The 21,436-nt window shown below is 44.8% G+C and overlaps 1 protein-coding gene across 3 annotated transcripts in view; it reads left to right on the forward strand.

The window, feature by feature from the left end:
- The first annotated feature begins 6,183 nt into the window (after nucleotides 1-6,183).
- Rps6kc1 (ribosomal protein S6 kinase C1) overlaps nucleotides 6,184-21,436 on the forward strand; it is a 221,657-nt gene continuing 206,404 nt past the window's right edge. For all 3 annotated transcript variants that reach the window (XM_045156300.1, XM_045156306.1, XM_045156325.1), the window contains exon 1: nucleotides 6,184-6,308. In XM_045156300.1, coding sequence (XP_045012235.1) covers nucleotides 6,204-6,308 — 105 coding nt within the window. In that variant the 5' untranslated portion in view covers nucleotides 6,184-6,203. The remainder of the gene's footprint in view (nucleotides 6,309-21,436) is intronic.

A 21,436-nucleotide genomic window follows, 5' to 3' on the forward strand; every position in this document is an offset into this window, starting at 1 on the left:
CGATTTCCCAGTACCCACCTCCAGATGCACATGGTGATGCACGTATCTGGAGTTTGTTTGCAGTGGTTAGAGGTCCTGGAATGCTCATTCTCTTTCTCTCTCAAGTAAATAAATAAAATTAAAAAAAAAGAAACCTAGTTATATGTAAATAACTTTTTCAAAGAAGGAAAACCAAGCTGGGCATGGTGGCACACACCTTTAATTCCAGCACTCTGGAGGACAGGAGGATATTGTAGTCAGCATTGCGATGCTGTCAGAACACCCAACCAAGTGCAGCTTGTGGGAGGAAGAGGTTTATTTTGGCTTACAGACTCTAGGGAAACTTCATGATGGCAGGGGAAAATGATGGCATGAGCAGAAGGTGGACATCACCACCTGGCCAATACCAGGTGGACAACAGCAGGAAGAGAGTATGCCAAACACTGGCAAGGGGAAGCTGGCTATAACACCCACAAACCTGTCCCCCAACAATTCACCACCTCCAAGAGGCTCTAGTTCCTAAATTGCTACCAGCTAGGAACCCAGCATTCAAAGCACGTAAGTTTATGAAGTTTATGCAGCATAGCTGAATGAAAACACCAGAGGGTGACTGTGAGTTCAAGCAAACCAATGGCGATAAAAGATTTAATTAACTTGTTGGAGAGCTATTTTAGACAGTTGCTATTCAGGCTTTCAACACATCCTCTTCCAACCTCTGCCATAGAAAACGGGGATGCAGAGGTAAAGCACAAATAGCTGTGGCTTCTGATGAGATCATAGTTTAGTGGAATGAGACCCATTGGGCTTTCAAGAGCCTGTGCATGGGACATCACAACCCTGTAAAGGTGTGGTAGCACATCTGTGGTGGCAGAAAGGAAGGGAAGGTGGGGACTGTGAAGGAAGGCTTCAGATGGACTTCAATCCTTGAATGAGCCAACTCCGGAAGGCTAGGTGGGAAAATCAAAAGCGTCATCAGCCCTGTGCAACACAGTTTGAAGATATGAAGTGTGAAATTGCAATGGGTTTGGTGAAGCTCAGAGACAAGAGATGAGGAAGTGAGCAGGAAGCCCACATGACGGGTTCTGAAAGCTGTGACTGGGGCGAGGAAGATGACTCAGCAGTTAAGGAGCTTTGTTTGCAAAACCTGCAGGTCCAGGAGGATCAGTTCCGCAGTCACCCACATAAGCCAGATGCAAAAGGTGACACAAATGTCTGGAGGCCCTAGTGTATTCATACATGTGCGCACACACACAGACACACACGCACATGCATTCATGCACTCATGCTTGGGCAAATAAATAAATAAAAATTAAAAATATAAAATCTGGGCTGGAGAGATGGCTTAGTGGTTACGTGCTTGCCTGAGAAGCCTAAGGGCCCCAGTTTGAGGCTCTATTCCCCAGCACCCATGTTAGCTAGATCCACAAGGGGGCACATGCATCTGGAGTTTGTTTGCAGTGGCTAGAAGCCCTGGCATGCCCATTCTCTCTCTCTCTCTCCCTTTTTCTTGGTCTCTCACTCTCAAATAAATAAAAATAAACAACAAAAAAGGAAGTAGGCAGAAGCAATCTATGCAGGCTTGCTTCCCTTATAAAAAAATAAAATCTATGACAAAGAAATTATGGCAGTGGAATCCAATGAAGGGTTTTACAGAGGAGTAACATTGTAAGTGCTTTTAAAATGAAAACTTGTGATTAAAAAAGATATATATATATTTGTAGGTAGGGTCTCACTCTAGTCAAGGCTGACCTGGAATTCACTATGTAGTCTCAGGGTGGTCTCGAACTCACCTACCTACCTCTGCCTCCTGAGTGCTGGGATTAAAGGTGTGCACCACCACACATGGCTATATATTGGTTTTTTTGAGGTAAGGTCTCAATCTAGCTCAGGCTGATCTGGATTTCACCTTATAATCTCAGGATGGCCTTGAATTTATGGCAATCCTCCTACCTCTGCCTCCCGAGTGCTGGAACTAAAGGCATGTGCCACCATGCCTGGAAAGATTGTTTTTAGTTATGGGAATGTGTCCCAAGGTTTCTTTTCCTGCCTAGCACCTTTAACACCTCAATATAACCATTTTTAAAAAAATTTTATTGTAGGGCTGGAGAGATGGCTTAGTAGTTAAGGTGTTTGCCTACAAAGCCAAAGGATCCTGGTTCAATTCTCCAGGGTCCATGTAAGCCAGATGCGCAAGGGGTGCATGCATCTGGAATTCGTTTGCAATGGCTGGAGGATCTGGCACACCCATTCTTTCCCTCTCTCTCTTTCTCTGTCTCAAATAAATAAATACAATATACTACAAATATATTATTATTTATTTGACAGAGAAAGAGGGAGAGAGGGAGAGAATGGGCACGCTAGGGCCTCCAGACACTGTAGATGAACTCCAGAAGGGTGTGCCCCCTTGTGCATCTAGCTAACATGGGTCCTGGAGAATTGAACCTGGGTCCTTTGGCTTTGCAGGCAAGTGCTTTAACCACTAAACCATCCCTCCAACCCCAATATAACAATTTTTGAATTCTTCTTTCAGAGGCTTTTCAGTCTCAGAATATTTAATACTTGTGTTCAGTCTATTTGGAGTCTCATACTTATTTTCTCCCTTTCTTCTCAAGAATTTTCTGGGCATGGCATGCTTCTCTTGCCTGGATCTCATTAGGTAGACCAGGCTGGCCTCAAAGTTGCAGTACCCACTTAACCACTGATTTCTCCAGACCCCTTAATTTTAGTTTTTATTGCAGCTACTGTTTATACATTTAAAAGGTTTTTTCTTAGTTTGATAAGAAATTTTATTTTTAATTTCTTTGAAAAAATGACATCCACCTTTAAAAAATAATTTGCAAACAGAGAGGACGGGAAGGAGGGAGGGAAAGAATGGGTATACCATGGCCTCTTGTCACTGCAAACAAACTCCAGATGCATGTACCATCTGGTGGACCCTGCAGTACATGGGTGCTGGGAAAATACACCTGGGCCATCAGCCATTGCAAATAAGTGCCTTAATTCTTGCACCATCTCTCCAGCCCTTTTTACAAATTTTACTTATTTATTTACTTTATTGATTTCTAATCTTTTAAATTTTTTTTTACTGTTTTATTTGAGAGAGAGATAGAGGGAGAGAGAGAGAATAGGCATGCTAGGGCCTTCAGCTCTAAACAAACTCCAGATGCATGTGCTACCTTGTGCATCTTGCTTTTGTGGGTCCTGGGGAACCAAACCTGGGTCCTTTGGCTTCATAGGCTTACTGCTAAGCCATCTCCCCTTATTTCTTTTAAAGAGGATTTATTTTATTTATTAGAGAGAGAAAGAGGCAGATAAAGAATGAGAATGAGTGCACCAGGGTCTTCAGTCATTGCAAATGACTCCAGACACGTGTGCTCCCCCATGCACAGCTGGTGTATGTGGGTCCTGGGGAATTGAAACTGGGTCTTTAGGCTTTTGCAGACAAGAGTCTTAACAGCCAAGCCATTCCTCCAGGCCAGCCCTTTTCTTTTGTTTCTTTTTTTCTTTCTTTCTTTCTTTCTTTTTTTTTTTTTTTTGTTTTTTGAGGTTGGGTCTCACTCTGGCCCAGGCTGACGTGGAATTCACTATGTAGTCTCAGGGTGGCCTCGAACTCATGATGATCCTCTGACCTCTGCCTCTCAAGTGCTGGGATTAAAGGAGTCCACCACCACTCCTGGCTGTACTAAGCATTTCAATCATGGATATAGTTTTTTTTTGTGTGTGTATATTGACATGATATTATATGGGTTAATTTTGAATGTTGTTCTGACCTTGAATTCCTGGGATAAAATCTGCTTGCTCATGATGTCTTAAACACTTATACAATACTGGGTCTGAATTATTAATACCATGTTATGGATTTTTCCATTATGTTATGAGGGATATTGGTCTTTCATTTTCTTCTGGAAATATCTTTGTCTTAGGGGAAAGGTGATCTCATAAAACAGGTGGTAAATATTACGTAGTCTATTTTGGATGAGTTTTTTTCCCTTAATTTTTATTAACATTTTCCATGATTATAAAAAGTATCCCATGGTAATGCCCTCCTTCCCCACTTTCCCTTTTGAAATTCCACTCTCCATCATATCCCCTCCCCCTCTCAGTCAGTCTCTTTTTTTTATTTTGATGTCATGGTCTTTTCCTCCTCTTATGATGGTCTTGTGTAGGTAGTGTCAGGCACTGTGAGGTCATGGATATCCAGGCCATTTTATGTCTGGAGGGAGCACGTTGTACGGAGTCCTACCCTTCCTTTGGCTCTTACATTCTTTCTGCCACCTCTTCCGCATTAGACCTTGGAAGTCGTGATTGAGAAGTTATTCAGTACTCCAGTCACTTCTTTCCAGCACTATGATACCTTCTGAGTCATCCCAAAGTCACTGCCATCTGAAAAAAGAAGATTCTCTACCCAAAGTGAGAGTAGCATTAATATAAGGGTATAAATATTAATAAAAGTGCTTACTGGGCAGTTTGCTAAGCATACTATATACATTTTTCCAGACATCAGCAGATGTTACACCCCTAGGGTTCATGTGGATGAGTTTTTGTAGATTACTTCTTCAGTAAATGCTTGTTTGCTAGAATTAATCACTGAAGACACACTGGCTTTTCTTTACAAAATGTTTTATTTGTGTGTGTGTGTGTGTGTGTGTGCGCACGCACACACACACACAGGGACTCTTGCCACTGTAAAGGAGTGCCAGACACGTACCACTTTCTGTGTCTGGCTTTATGTAGGTAATGGGGAATTAAACCAAGGCCGACTGGCTTCACAAGTGCCTTTAACTGCTGAGCTATCTAAACAACTACTCCCTCAACCCAGACTTTCTCTGTTGGGATTTTGAATGATGTGTTAAATTCTGTGATATAGGGCTATTCAAGTTCAGTTTTATTTTTATTCTTTTGAGATCAAGGTGGCCTTGAATTCATGGTGGCCTGCCTGCCTTAGCCTCTGGAGTGTTGAGATTACAGGCATGAGCTACCACATCCAGCTTTCTTGAGTAACTCTTGGTACCTATTAGACGAGATATGTACACACATGCGGCTTTGTGAGTCAATGAGAAGAGCTGACAAAGGATCAGAGGCAAAACCCTGAAAATGAGCAACAGCAAAGGACACTGAGGAGCCATTTGACTGTGAAAGAAAGAAAAAAAATACATCATGCTGACTTATGTAGTAGGGATGCAGAACAGTTCTGAAAAGTAGCAACTTTGAAGCTGAAAATTCTTAGCTCGAGGCTGTTAGAAACTTTTTCGGTGAAGCCAGGTTGAATGGAAGATGGGAATAGATGGGTGACAGAGCCCTCTCCACAGAGTTGAGGGGAGGAGAAAGACCGGAGGGAAAGAAGGCATGATGTTCTTTTGCCTCTTCTCTGCCTACCTATCACACATTTGTCTTTCTGTTTAAAAAACAGTTATTTGCAAGCAGAGAGAGAAGACAGAGAGAATGGATGCAGCAGGGCCTCTAGCCACTGCAAACTCCAGATGCATGCGCCACCTGGGCATTTGGCTTTAGGTGTGTACTGGAGAAGCGAACCTGGGTTTTAAGGTCTCCAACTCACATTTGTCCGTCCTTCCTTCCTTCCTTCCTTCCTTCCTTCCTTCCTTCCTTCCTTCCTTCCTTCCTTCCTTCCTTCCTTCCTCCCTCCCTCCCTCCCTCCCTCCCTCCCTTCTTTTTTTCTTGAGGTAGAGTCTCACTCTAGCTCAGGCTGACTTGGAGGTCACTGTGTAGTCTCGGGGGGCCTCGAACTCATGGTGATCCTCCTACTTCTGCCTCCCCGGTGCTGGGTTTAAAGGAGTGCGCCATCACGCTTAGCCTTCTTCTTCTTCTTTTTAAATATACATATTTTTTATTTATTTGCAAGCAAGGGAGAGAACAGAGACAGACAGTGAGAAGTGGCGCGTCTGGTCCTCCAGATGCATGCACCACTTTGCACGTCTGGCTTTATGTGGGTCCCGGGGAACCGAACTCAGGTCGCCAGCAGGCCGACCGCAGGCCGGGGAGGCAGAAAGCGGGCAGGACCGCGGGCGCGCCCACCGCCGGCCCGACCCGCCCTCAGCCCTCCGCTCTCCCGCGACCCGGAAGCGCTCTGCCGACCCGGAAGCGGACCCGCCGGGGTCTCCGCCCCGCCGCAGGGCGCCGGGCTGCGCGGGGCGGGGCGGGGCGGGGCGCGGCGGGCCGGCGGCTGCCGGGCCGGCGGAGGGGCGGCGTGCGCGGCGCCGGGGAGGATGAGCTCCCCGCGGGGACGGAGCGCCGACCTGGCCCGCTTCTACACGGTCACCGAGCCCCGGCGCCACCCCCGGGGACACACGGTGTACAAGGTCACCGCCCGGGTGAGTGTCGGGGCCGGGGTCGCCGAGAGGACCCCCGGCGCCCCGCGGGTGGGCGTGCCCGGCTGGGGTCGGCCGAGGCCCGGCTCCCTCGGGCAAGGCCGGGCGCTGGCTGCGCGGGGACGCGGGGGTCCGCCCCGAGCTCGGGTGGGCGCTGGAAGATGGCTTTCCGTGCGTGACTCAGCCTCCGGCCCGGCGCACTTTCTCTCAGGACGAAATTTTGCACTAGTGTCTGGCGTATGCAAAGGAATACGTGTGTGTGTGTGTGTGTGTGTGTGTGCGTGCGTGTGCGCGCTCAGTCAGCGACAGGGTTGCTCTGAGGGAGGGACGTGACTGTTGGGAAAGATGTCACACTGATAGGCCACCTTTCTTGGACCTCTGCAGTTGGGCTGTGTCTTTCCTCCCCCCCCTTTCTCTCTCTCTCTCTCTCTTTCTGTGTGTGTGTGTGTGTGTGTGTGTGTGTGTGTGTGTGTGTGTGTGAACACACCTCTGCAGTTGGGCTGTGTCTTTCCTTCGGAGTTTTCCTGGGCTTCCTTTAGGGGACCCTTGAGAAAGTGACTGAAATGAGCTTGCATGCGTGGCTTTGAGTGCAGTTGCAAGTGGTGAGCTGCTCTGATCAGTTAATTGACTGGTAGTACCTCTGCTTACTAAGTCCCTTGCTCATACTCAGTTTTGAAGAGTCTGCATTTCCCTTCTATGAAATTTACAACAACATGAAATAAGCCTTTGGGTAAATACACTGGGGATTCTCTACACAGCATCCCACCTAATTTTCATTTTCATGGAGTGGAAACTGAGATTGAATGTTCTGTCATTTACCCAAAATTTCATTGCAAGGCATTAATAGATCTTGGGTTTGGAACCAGGTTAGAAACAAACTTTATAGCTGTTATTAAATTTTGAAGCAGAGGGCTGGAGGATGGCCTAGCACTTAAGGCACTTGCCTGCAAAGCCAAAGGACCCAGGTATAGCCAGGTGCACAAGGGGGTGCACACATCATTTGCCGCGGCTGCAGGCCCTGGCACCCCATTCTCTCTATGTGCCCTCTTTTCTCACATAATAACAATAAAAGATATTTAAAAGTTTTGAAGCAGAGAGGTGTGGATTAAAGAGTAATATATTGCACAAGTCGTTTTTGGGGGAGCCCGGGAGCAGGTCTGCGGAATGAGTAGCTTTACACTTGCAGGGGCAGTGGCGGGCGACACTTGGAAAAGGTGTGACGTCAGACACTATGAGCTGGTGGAAAGCAAGTCTGCTGAAAGAATGAGTCCAGGTCTTGTGGCTGCACATTGCAGATTGCTTTACTGGGAGTGAGGTGAACTTGCCATTCCTCTTTGCAAGTAAGGTTGTTGCATAAATGGAGTGTTAGTTTAGTTTTTCTCAGAAATAGTATGAGATTAAGGCATTCTTGTTGTACCACCCTTGAGCCCTTTTTAGTCACTGGGATCTTCAAAACTCCAGCTTTAAGTTTCCTAATATGTAGCCTACAAAATCAGAGCAGAGGTCAGCAGACACGAAGCTTCTGTCACATCCCAGTACTTGCATCCCTCATGGCTTGTGAACTCTCCCTGGGGAGATGTGAACAGATACCTCTTCTCTCCAGATAGGTACACATGACAAACCGAAGTGTGAGTGCACTAGGACCCAGCTGGATGAACCAATGAGTTTATTGGGGTCACTCATAGAAAAGGAGTGACGGGTCACTTATAGGGGTGCGGGTGACTCAGAGGTAGGCACATCACTGAAAAGCCCACTCTGCTATGGGTGGCGACTCACTAAAGCTGCACCGCGGAAGTCACTGCTCTTGCAGCAGGGGCGCATCCTCTCCCCAGTAGTTGTTTGCTGGCCTTCGAGAGGGTCTTAAAAATTTCAGCCTTAGGGCTGCAGAGATGGCTTAGTGGTAAAGATGGTTGCCTGTGAAGCCTAAGAATCCACCTTCGACTGTCTAGATCCCACGTAAGCCACAGGCATCAAGGTGAGGCAAGTGCAAGGGTGCACGTGCCCACTGGAGTTCGATCGTAGTGGTTGAGGCCCTGGCATGCTAATTTTCTCTCTCTCTCTCTCTCTGCCTCTTGCTCACTCATTCTCCCTAAAATAAAATAAAAAAATCTTCAGCTTTAGAACATGTGTTGTTCACCTCCTGAATCTCATGAGCCTCCCTCCTTACTCAAGGAGGAAATTGCCTTAGAATACAGAACTGTATAACACAAAATTATATTCTATTAGTCTGCTTGCGGGTTTGTGTCTCTTCCTAGATCTAGAGTAGATCCTATCACTGCATTTCGGTTAGAGCAGTGCATGGTGTATGGGGCTGCAAATCACTGTTGAACATTTTCCTCCTGAGTCCAGCCTGTGAATGTGTCGTTTCAGGGCTCCAAGCGCTAAGAGGGTTACAAGACTGAATAAAACATAAATCTAGGCCTTCTGGCAGGATGGGGTTCATGGGGTTTTAGTAGGTATAATGGTATAGGAAAGTTTATGTCACAGACACTGTATAGAGAGAGATGTGGGAATTCAGAAGACAGATTGCAGTTCCTCGAGGGACTAGAAACATGTACCAACTAAGGCAGGTATGATGGAGAGAACCAGTAAACAAATAGGATATAAAGGTCGGAAGGAAAAGGTAGAGAGGGCCTCCTGCGGAATCGTGGCAGGGAGGAGGGAAAAGATGGTACCAACACATGATGCATCCATACAAAATACGTTCTTGCTAATTAAAACAAGAAAAAAAAAGGTTAAAAAAAAGAAAAAGGTAGAGCCTGTAAAGGCCTGGAGTGTGACTGTGGAGCGTGACTCAGAAGCACTGAGGGTGGCAACTGCATGTGTTCTTCCTTTGCAGAAGGAAAGGTTAGCCAAATTCAGATCCCAGATTAGCGATGCTGCACACGGTTCCCTGAGCTGTTTCATAGCAGGGTAAATGGAAAGGTGAAGTAGCCCATTGCCTGCAAGTGAACACCACGTGTTCAGTGTGCATGCTGGTACTGCTGTGGTCATTTCAACCTGAAAATTGCTTGTACTGACTTTCTTCTGCCTGCTAATGTTGTGCTCTCATTTACTGCTTATGGTACAGATTTTATTTTTACAGTGTTACCATTTTGTTGTTATTTGGGCTGGGTATCAAACCAAGGGCCTTAGAGCAAGGGGGCAGACCTTATACCACTGAGATGCATGCCCAGTCTGAATTTTACTCTTTCACATTTTGTTTTCTAAGAAGAGGGTCAAAATAGAGGTAATATTTTACTTTTTTTTTTAAAAAAAGTATTTGAGAGAGAGAGTGAGAGAATGTGTGTATATGTATGTGTGCGAGCACATACACCTATGCATGCAGTCTGTTGCCATTGGAAACAAACGTCAGGTATATGAGCCACTTTTGCATCCAGCCCTAAGTGGATGCTGGGGAGTTGAACCCAGCCTGGCAGGCATTGCAAGCAAGCACCTTCAACTGCTGAGCCATCTCCTCAGCCCTAGCAGTGTATTTTAAAAATAACTATGCTTAACGTTATAAAGCAAGTAAAATATTATGTTTTGAAACGTAAGGAGAAAAACATCTTTCCTCAGGAGAACTAATCATGTAAGTAGTGCTCCCCTGAGAACTTCGTGATGAAAGGCAGGAGTGCCTTCTGTGCATTTCCTACTACTGACTTAGTTTTGAGGAGTAATTTCTATACTCTTGATCCATAGGAACAAAATTAGAAGAACATTCAACTTCGGATAGCAGAGGAGCTCTTTTTTAAAAATATTTTTGTTCATTTTTATTTATTTATTTGAGAGTGACAGAGAGAGAGAGAGAGAGAGAGAGAGAGCGAGAAAGAGGCAGATAGAGAGAATGGGCACGCCAGGGCCTCCAGCTACTGCAAATGAACTCCAGATGCGTGTGCCCCCTTGTGCATCTGGCTAACGTGGGTCCTGGGGAATCAAGCCTCAAACCAGGGTCCTTAGGCTTCACAGGCAAGCACTTAACCGCTAAGCCATCTCTCCAGCCCAGAGGAGCTCTTTTGTCTTAAATCTCCTTTGTACTGTTTTATCCTGTTCCAGTTCTTTTGAACTTGGTAGGCTTGAGATAACTTTATGACAAGGGACAAGCTTGCTAACAGATTTCCTAGTTCAACTCTACTGCTTCTTAATTTTCTTTTTAGAGTAACAAAAAGTATTTTACTAAAATAAAAAATTGTAGAAGTTTCCAGAGAAGCCATTGAAAATTTCACAAGCTTAAAAAAAAATCTTCGGGCTGGAGAGATGGCCCAGCTGCTAAGGTGCTTGCCTGCTAACCCTAACAACCTGGGTTCAGTTCTCTAATCTGCACATAAGTCCAGATGCACAAAGTGGCTCGTACATCTGGAGTTCATTTGCAGTGGATGGATTCCCTCGTGTGCCCATTGTTTTGTCTCTCTCTGCTTCCATATCAATCAATCACTCTGCAGTGTCTAAATAAAGTTAGCCTTCTCTAGGGAACATTTTGTAAGGGATTTTAACCAATACAATTAGATTACTATACAAAAGAAGGGGTGTAGGAGCCTTCTCCCTCAAAAAACACCCACAAGCTGCAGCTAGCCCTGACAGCTGCCTTCTTTCCCACTGCATTAGATGTAAACTGAGCTCTGGCTCTGAAACACTGGCTTGAACAGTCTAGGTGCTGCTTCCTGCTTTGCAGAATCGGGACAGGGCAGGTTGGCTGTATGTATTAACTCACCAAGAGACTGAAGAAATCTTTACTTTCAGTCTATAATGTGTTCAAGGCTATATCTATTATGCAAGTAAAAAAAAAAAAAAAAAAAGAAGAGGAGGAGCCATGCACACTCAGTGGTCTGTGACTGGAGCCTAGTCTGTGCACGAAGCTCTGCAGGTCTGGGATGGGTTAGGAGCACTCCCCAAGGCCTGTATCTGTAGCAGAACTGTGGAGGTTTGCAGTGCTTGGGACTGAGACGGCACTTACTTTGGGGGTCCAAACACAATGAAACCCCAGCTCATGTCTGCTTACTTAAAGAATTGAAATAAAACAAGACTGGGAAGTATTAATTTTGTAAATTAGTATATTTATTCAGAAGTCAGGAGGGTGGAGTCCTTGGACTAACAAAGGGGGAATGGCAGGAGAGGTTAGTCTGAGAACCAAGGGGTGAGGAGTGGAAACACCCACATGTGTATCCTTTCCCACGGGGCAGCTTAGCTGCTGCCAGGGTGCTGAGGTTCCAGGGTGTGAAGGCCAAAACCTTACTACTGGTGGTGAGAACCTCAGTTGCTGAGAGGTGAATAGCCCAGGAGCTGGAAAAGAGGAAAAAGCCCACCTCAAGCCTTGTGAGCAAGCAGGCTTTTTATTTTGGGTCTGAGGTTGAATCTGGGAGAAGTCAGCACACCTGTGTGCAGTGTCCAGAAGGGGCTGGGCTTGAACACACACCTGAGTAATTCCAGCTTTGCAGCAGCCACTGCAGATGGCAAGGTGAATATGTGGCTGATTTTCCTTTCCAGGACCACTTTTATCTTTCAAAATATCTAAGCCTATTCTTCCCACCTTGTCTATGCTAGTGTGTTAGTTTCTTTTCTCATTGTGTGTGTGTGTATCTGTGTGAATGGAGGTGTATGATGTGTGTATGAGCATGCACATGTCATGACACACATGTGGAGGTCTGAGGACAACTTGGGGTGTTTGTCCTCTCTAGGCTGCTTGAGACAGGGTCTCCCTTGTTGTCATGTTTTGTTTTTGATAATTTGCTTCATGTATATGCCAGGCTAGCTGGCCCACCACTGAGCTTCTAAATTCTTCTTCCATTGCCACAGGTGTTCTTTGGGTCACAGGTGCATGTGCCACTTTGCTTCAGGCTTTATGCAGTTGCTAGAGAATAGGACTCCAGCTGGCAGGATTGTAACAAGCACCTTTAACCACTGAACCATCTCGCCAGTCCCATCAGAGCCTTTTCATTTTTAAGTTTATTATTATTTTTTATTTAGTTTTGGTTTTTTCAGGTAGGGTCTCACTCTAGCTCAGGCTGACCTGGAATTCACTATGGAGTCTCAGGGTGGCCTCGAACTCGCAGCAATCCTCCTACCTCTGCCTCCCGAGTGCTGGGATTAAAGGCGTGCGCCACCATGCTTGGCTTTATTTTATTTTATTTTATTTTTCTCTGCTGAATCATTTCTTTTTTTTCTTTTTCTTTTTTTAAATTTTTATTAACATTTTCCATGATTATAAAATATATCCCATGGTAATTCCCTCCCTCTATTTTATTTTTTTTGGGGCAGGGTCTCACTCTACCCCAGGATGTCCTGACCTGGATCTCATTCTGTAGCTCAGGCTGGCCTCAAACTTGTGGCAATCCTCCTACCTCAACCTTCTGAGTGCTGGAAATTATAGGCATGAGCCACCATACCTGGCCTCAGTGCTGTCTTTTTTAAAAAATATTTTATTTATTTGCAAAAGAGTGAGAGAGGCAGGGGGAGATTTTATATATATGTGTATATTTATTAGGAGGGAAAGACTGACTATGAATGGGTGTTCCAGGGTCTGCAGCCACTGCAATTGAACTCCAGATGTGTGCTCCATCTTGTGCATCTGACTTTACATGGGTACTGAGGAATCAAATTTGGGTCATTAGGCTTTGAAGCAAGTGCCTTAACTACTGAGCCATCTCTCCAGCCCCTCACTACTATCTTTTTAACTTTATTCTTGGTCCTAGTGCATTGTCTAGACAATAAGAGACTTGAGCAAAGGCATGAAAGATGCAGACTTTTGCAGTATTATTTTTGAGATTAGAATACTGTAATCCCAGTGCCACAGAAATCAACATACAGTGAAATTGACTCCTTTTCTTTTGTGAGCCCATGAATTTTTAACTTCATTATTTTGAGACAGGTTCTCAAAATGTAGCTTAGGCTAGCCGGCAGCTACCATGTAGGCCAGGCTGCCCACGAACTTCCCCTCCTCCTTCCTCAGCTTCTGGGATTATAGGCTGTGGCACCATGCTTGGCTAATTCTATGAGTCTTAAGGCATATATAGCTAGATTGCATTGCAGTTACCTTTTTGTTGCTGGTACAAAACACCCAATCATAAGCAATTTATGAGAAGAAAGGGTTTATTTTGGCTTAGTTTTGAGGGAAGTTTCATCATGGTGGGGACAGCATGGCAGAGAGGAAAGCCAAAGGCTCCACTAGCCGGGGTCAAATATGAGGCTTATTCACAAACACTAGAGGCTTTGAGAGCCGTTCACACCAAAGCTCCACCCACTTCACACACAGTCACACAGAGTGAATAGCACGCAAAGCTCCACTCACTTCACACACACAGTCACACAGAGTGAATAGCACGCAAAGCTCCACTCACTTCACACACACAGTCACACAGAGTGAATAGCACGCAAAGCTCCACTCACTTCACACACACAGTCACACAGAGTGAATAGCATGCAAAACTCCACTCACTTCACACACACAGTCACACAGAGTGAATAGCCCCATTGCAGGAAGGAGGAGCGGAGGCGCGGGCCAGGAGAGAGTGGCTAGACACCAGCAGGGCAGACAGCAAATCCCGCAGCTCCACGTGTGGCACCTGGGACTTGGAATGAAATCTTCTGGGCTTCAAAAGGCTTGGGTAACTCCATCCGTCCAGCTGTGCTGCCTGTTGCCCAGGCCGAATGTGCTGTAAGCCAGCAGCACTCCTTTTCTGGCCATCCGCAGTCCTGGTGTCTCCATCGTCTTGGGATCACTGCTCCACCTGTGGATCTTCGTAGCCCACACAGTGGCCTCCCAGGCCTCTGTGCAGGGACTTGAGCCCTGCCTCACACTACTGTGGCATAGTACTTGGCATTCTATTCCATGCATTTGTCACATTTCCAAAACCAGTACCAGGTGGAACAGATTTAGCAAGCACTGGGTTACCTGTCATTTAAGCACATCTGTTACTGTTCTTTATTCTCTTGGGGTTTGAGGTTGTCATAATGCAGAAAGTGGCAGTCCTTTCTGTCTAGTCAGCTGTTACAACAAGACCATGAAGACTGAGTGATTCAAGCACCAAACATTTATTTTTCACAGTTCTGAGGCTGGAAAATCCAAGATCAAGGTACTAGACAATAAAATGTCTTGTTCTTCTTTCCCTCTCTCCCTCCCTCCTTCTTTCTTCCCTCTCTGTTTCTTTCTTTCTTTCTTGTGTGTGTGTGTGTGTTTTTTTTTTTTGAGGTAGAGTTTTGCTGTAGCCCAGGCTGACCTAGAATTCACTGCCTAGTCTCAGGCTGGCCTGAAACTCACAGTGATCTTCCTACCTTTGCCTCCAGAGTGCTGGATTAAAGGCATGTGCCACCACGCCCAACTGAGATTCCCCTTCTTGATTTGCTGATAGCTTCCCTCATTCTGTACCTGTCATGGGTGAGAGAGATCATTTGTGCTTTTCTTACAAGGTCACAAGTCTCTTAATTGCTTCCCCATGGCTGTGCTTCCAAACTGCCACACTCAGGACTAAAGGTTCAAAATGAGTTGCAGGGGACGTCAAACAGTCAACCCAGAGTACTTAATTTCAACCTACTGCTTTCAGGAAAACTCTTTAGAAAGTCAAATGTTTAACATTTGTTCTGTTGACTTATCTGACTTACCCCGGAGCTCTTTGGCTTTAGAGAATGAGAGAATGATGTACAGTGTCTAATTATGGCCTGTGCAGGGGTGTTTTTTCAGCGGTCCAGTTTACTTGCCTGGCAGATGATTACTGGCTCACATCTTGCCAGCCAGGCACACCTGTGTCTCTGCAGGGTGGTTAGGGGGAGAGAGCCTGTGATGCAGGTGAGAGGGAGGTTGGATTTGGTACTGCAGTGGTGAGCTGAGAGCTTTGAGGCGCTCACTCATCCTGCCAGCATTGTGGTTTTGGTGTGTGGAAGTCAGGATTGCATGTGTTATATTGATGAGTGTGCTATTTGACTGACCTGATTACAAGAAAAATTTCAGTGTAGTTACTTTTTATTTTATTTTTTTAAAGATAGGGTCTCACTCTAGCCCTGAATCTCACTCTGTAGTTTCAGGCTGGCCTTGACCTCACAGCAGTCCTCCTACCTCTGCCTCCTTAGTGCTGTAATGGATTAAAGGTGGTAGCTAGATTTTTGTATAGTCCAATGTTCTTGATCTACTGTTAGAGATTGTGTCTGAAAAATGGAAAAAGTGGCCTGTATGTTTTTTGCCATCTGTATATCACATTTAATGTTGATACTGAAAGGCATTATTGTCCATTTCCCATCTTAGCAGCTGCCCCCAATAGTCACTTGAGGACCTGTGTGGCACATGATGCATGGACTTTGGCCTCTAGCCTGCTTTCCTGTGGGGCTTTCTGGGCAGTGGGTTGTAAACAACCTGCTGCTTGTCTGGGATGTCCTGAGGGGCTTTGCAAGTAGCCCTTCCCAAGGGACATTCATGTCTCTGACCTGAAGCAGCTCCCAGTGTAGGCTTCAGGCATTTATGTAGGGGTGCCTAGGACGTTCACACTGGTCTAGTCATCATGTCCATCTGCACCAAGCTGGGACACAGAGGGCCAGGTTCAAGCTTACTGGGGTCGTATACATCTCCATTGTTGATCTTGTGGACAAATGGTAGGTCTTGGACTCCTTGAGGGTCTATCCTATGCTTCCCCTCTTAATCACGCTCATCATTGAATCCTGCCTCCAGTCCAAAACAGCAGCAGAAAAACACAGTGTTCCCAGAAGTGTGCAAGTGAGAACGTAGGTGGGAATACTGAATTGGTTACAGTGGGATGCCACGGTGAACTTGGTCCTGTATTTGGGAGTGATTTTGTCTTTATGCAAGTGGCATGAGGGACTCAGACTCAATCAGTGTATTCTCCCTTGAACTTCAGTTCCTTGTAGCATAGTAGGTGCTGATACTTGTTAAATAAATGTAAGAATAAATAAAACTGATTAGTGACAAGGTTTTGTGGAAATAATGTTGCTAATTTTTTTTTACCTTTGAGTCCTTTTGTAACCAGTTTTTATAGGGTAGAGTCTGTTGTCCCTGGACCTTGATGAATGACAATCAAGGACAGCTGAAGGACAAACAACTAAAGTTTTATTGAAAGTGAAAGTAAAGAGAAGCTCTTTAGGATAGAGACTGGTCGAGAAAATGAGTGGCCAGTGAGCACTGTGGAATGGGGTTTTTGACTGGCCTGTGTCTATATGTAAATTAGGTATTGAGCTAGGATGAGCTTTATTGGTTAAGTTTAAATCTTAAATCTGTACAGGAGACCTTGGTTGGATTTTGGGTTGTGGAGAAGACTCAGAATGAGTCTGCTGGAGAGTAAAAGTCCTGTGGAAAAATTCCTTGAAGGAGGAAAAACAAGGCGATCAAGAGAACAGAGGGCTGCCTGTGATGCCATCTTGATAAGTCAGGTTTAGGTTTGGTCTGGCATTGTTTTCTCGTCCATCAGGGCAGGTTGGTGCCTGTGTTCTTTTGGGCTTTTATCTTGTTCCTAATAATCTCTATCACTTGTTTCACAACCAGGAAAAAGTAGGCACATGTGTATAACTTATTTGAGAGAAAGAAAGAGGCAGAGAGTAATTATTGATGTGCCAGGGCCTCTTGCCACTGTAAATGAACTCAAGATACATCAGCCACTTTGTGCATCCGGCTTTATGTTGGTACTGGGGAATTGAACTTGGGCTGTCAGGGTGTGCAAACAAGCACCTTTTACTGCTGAGCCATCTCCCCAGCCCTCATAGAGTATTTTAAATATGCAGGGGCGAAGCTGATCACGAGAGGGGGTGTAGGGAGGGTCCATCTTTAATGACCTCCAAGCCTGTTAATGCCTAAGCACTTAAGGATAAGTAAACTTAAGTATTGCTGAAAGTAACAGATAGAGGGCTCAATCAAGGTTGTAAACCCACATCTGAAGATGAGTAACCATTTGACTTTATTTTCTTGTCTGAGGAGGTAGATTCATAATAACCACTCCTGCCTGACTTCCATGTTGTCGAGGGATAAAATGAATCACAAATACAAAATGATTTGCAAGTATAAATGTACAGAGTCATGTTTTCCCCTATCCCTGGTAGAGTGCCTTGAAAGAATTAGACAGCAATAGCTCGACTATTCATGCTGAAGAGGAGGGTAAGACTCAAGGTTTAAGACTGATTCTCACAGTGCTTAGTGTTGGAGAGGAGGAGGAAGAGGAACACAGGAAGTGGAAGCAAAGAGATCAAGGAGAACACTCAGGACAGGATAGCAAGTCTCTCAGCTTTGTGTGTGCTCTTGGGATCTTTCATATTTCATAAAGCCTTTTTCTATTTGGCAGTACTGGTCTTGAACTCAGAGCCTTTTTCATGCTAGGCAAGTGCCCTTCTACTGAGCCAAAATAGCTTTAGATTTAATTTTCTGAACACTTGTCTATATTAGCTTCCCCCTATTGAGGCAGTTTAGGGGGAACAGGGCCCCTGAAAGAAAATCAAGGGATGTCCTTGAGCCTGTAAGGGAGAGTCTGCTTCTTTCTAGTCTCTTTCTCCTTAAAGGAGTTCTAGAAGCCTCCATCTTGCTGGAGGCCAGAAATGTCAGAAGGGTCTGGTCTCTTCTGTAGGAGTTCCCCCTTTCCTAGAAGTGCCAGTCACTCCTTCCAAGAAGGATATTTTCCTTTTCTGGAAACCTGGCAGCACCTGAATACTTCAGGTGGGGCTGGATCAACTAACTCCGCCCCCATCCAGTAAATTCCAACAAAAGGCTCCAATCAGGTCTCCAGGTGGGTGTTCCCATTTTCTGGGAACTTTCTCCTGCCTTACAGGAAGCAGGAGCTCTGCTTTCTTTCCTACTCTTAAACTCTGTAATAAAGTTTTCCTAGGCATCACCATCTCAGGTCTGTGCATTTCATTTTTTGAAATTCATAAGACAAGGACTTGTAGGCCACTGACTCAGTGCAGGTTTGTATGGTGTGAGCTTCTGGTACCCCAGTTCCTGAGTTACTGTGCAGCCAAGAGTTGAGAAAAGCTCTGTCACTCTCAAAGATACCTCACATTCCCATATCACTATTAATGAGGACATGGAGTTCTCTTTTGTGGGTTCTTCGTCTTGTTAAAAGAATTTGGAAACAGACTCAGAAGGAAACTTGAGAGCAGTTTTATTAGATTATTAGTCAGGCAAACTACATCTTAGCAGCTGCCAGGGATAAGGAGATGGAGTTGAGAATGAGAAAATCATGCCTTTTGAGTTAGGGCCAGTAATAGAAATTGCTAAGTGACTGAGTCACAGTAAACCAGGTCTCTCAGATACTTGAAAATTGTCTTGAGCGACCCCACAGGGTGACATTCTAAGTTGAGAACCATACCACCAAGAGGAGCACTTGCTTTTATTAGGGAAAGTGGTCTGCTTAGTGTCAGGGTTATAGGCAGAATGATCAAATAGTAGATACATAATTAAGGAACTTAATGAGATTATATCTGGGGATTGTTTGTAAAGGCTAACTCATCAAAGGTGTTTAAATATTAAAGAAAGTATTGGGTTTATCCTATCTAGAGAAAAGACAGGAGTCAGAAAGGATTTTTGTTTGAGCCAAGCCCTACAGATTGGCTTTTTCTTTTTTTTTAATGCAAGAGTGCCAGAGAGAGTGAGTGTGTGAGAAAAAATTGGTGCGCCAGGGCCTTCAGCCACTGTAATCAAACTCCAGACATGTGTGTTCGCTTGTGCACATGTGTGACCTTATGCACTTGCATCACTTTGTGCATCTGGCTTATGTGGGACCTGGAGAGTCAAACATGAGTCCTTAGGCTTTACAGGCAAACCTTAACCACTAAACCATCTTTCTAGCCTGAGAAAGGCACTTTTGTTGGTGCTGTATGTGGAGGTAGCAGAAAGTGATCCCTGACTGAGCAGGCAGCTGGCTAGTCAGTTTAGAGAAACAGATGAGAAAGGAATGTATAGAAGATAGGATACAAGACTAAGGAAGCACTGGAAATCAGTACTGTGCCAGTAAGTCATGTATGGGGTAAGTTTAAAATTTAGTGTAAGAAAAAAAAAAGTGTAAGCAGCTGCATGGGTGTGTGTGTGTGTGTGTGTGCATGTGTGTGTTTGGGCAAGCCTGCTTAGGATTTTGGCTAATATCCAAAGAAGAAATAGAAAGGACAAAAGGGAAAGTTATACTTTTTTTTTTTTTTTTTTTTGAGGCAAGTCCAACACACTGGCCTTTTTTTTTAATGTGAGAGAGCGAGAATGAGAGCAAGAGCAAGAGAGAGAGAGAGAATTGGTGTAACAGGGCCTCTAACCACTGCAATCCAACTTCAAACGTGTGTACTCCCTTGTGCACATGTGTGACCTTGTATGCTTGCATCACTTTGTGCCTTATGTGGGACCTGGAGAGTTGAACATAAGTCCTTAGGCTTTGCAGGCAAATGCCTTAACCACTAAACCATCTGTCCAGCCCAAAGTTACACTTTGAGTTAAAGCTCAGAAAGTGGGAAGGCTTATAGTTTAGATCTGTAAGAATTCCTCTCGGTAATTATCAGTTTTCATATTTAGTCTGAGAGGGGTATGGTCTCATCTGTGATGGGAGATCCAATCATGTGTTGCATTGAAAGGGGCTTCTGTAGATGTTAAGTACATTATTTCACCAAAGGAGTGATTATTTCTCCCATTAGCCTGTCTTCAGGAGAATCAGCTTTCCTGAAAACAGTTGGTTACTCCCACATCTCCCCTGCCACTATTGCATCAGTGAATACATTTTGTCTTGCAGGTTGGTTATAAAGTCCACAGGATCCATTGCTGGGTAGGCATGTTAATGTCTTTTCACCCCCAGCAGGTTATGTAGGATCTTCTGACAGGAAGAAAGCTAGCCAGCTCAGTTCCAGCTTTGTTTATTTTCTTTCTGAGGTGTGTGGCATGTTAGCAATAAAGACTTACTTAGTTTTGGTGGGCTATTGTTGAATTTACCTTCTTGTTGGGGGAACAAAATGCCTGACCAGGAAGAGCTGATGGGAAGAAAGGGTTTATTTTGGTTTGTAGTCTGTTGCGGAAGCTTCTTAAGGACAAGGAAAGCATGGCATGAACAGAGGCTGGACATCAGCTCCTGCATAGCAAGTGGACAATGCAGCAATAGAAAACACACCTCCTCCAGGGAGGTTCTGCTCCCCACACTGCCACCGTCTGGGGACCAAGCACTTGAAACAGTTTAAGCTGGGCAGTTGTGGTGCATGTCTTTAATCCCAGCATTTGGGCGGCAGAGGTGAGAGGGCTTCTGTGACTCTGAGGCCAGTCTGGGACTATAGAGTGAGTTCCAAGTCACCCTGGGCTAGAGTGAGACTCTACTTCAGAAAAACCTGCTCCCCACCCCCCACAAAAAAAAACCTCACATGAGTTTATGGGGACATCCTATTTAAAGTACCACAGTAACCAAGAATAATGCTGTAGCCAGTGCTGTTTAAGTGACGGTCTCTACAGTGGTGGATGAAGTTGCTTCTAAAAGTTACTGGATGATCAAAAATACAAGTTCCAGGGATGAGATATCTCCCAGTGAGTTGTTAGAATGTCTTTTTAATCTTTTCTTTTGGGTAGTTTACAATGTCTCCACCTGAGACCAGAAGTAGAACTCAGATTATAGCGTTTTGACCAAGAGGAAGAGCTTTCCCTCAGCAAAGTCCTGATACCTTCACCCTGCTTAGTTTACCAGAGCAAGGGGAGGTGGCCACGGCTGATGCTGAGAGAAGGGTCCTTCCTTCTCCTGAGTGGTCTCGAAGCCCGCTAATGCCTGTCTAGCTACCTTCATATGGAAATATGTGCAGGGTGAAGAGTAATGCCTTTTGTAAACTTAAACTTACAGTGAAAACCTTCACTTAGCAGCTTATGAATACTTAAACTAAAATTTTCTGTAATAACCAGAAGTTACTTCTGTTACAAAGATATTAAAAGAGTTAAATTGGGGGGGGGCAGGGAAGTTGGCTCAGTCGTTAAAGGTACTTTCTTGCAAAATTTACCAGCCCATGTTCGATTTCTCTAGTACATATGTAAAGCTAGGTGCACAAAATGGTGCATGTATCTGGAGTTTGATTGTAGTAGCAAGAGGCCCTGGAATGCCCATTCCTTCTCTCTCTCACTTTCTCTCAAATTATGTATGTATATATGTATGTATGTATGAATATATATATATATGTTCATATACATATATATTCATAGACACATATATATATGTATTTATATA

This window comes from Jaculus jaculus, chromosome 1, assembly GCF_020740685.1.
Source record: "Jaculus jaculus isolate mJacJac1 chromosome 1, mJacJac1.mat.Y.cur, whole genome shotgun sequence".
In the NCBI taxonomy this organism is placed as follows: domain Eukaryota; kingdom Metazoa; phylum Chordata; class Mammalia; order Rodentia; family Dipodidae; genus Jaculus; species Jaculus jaculus.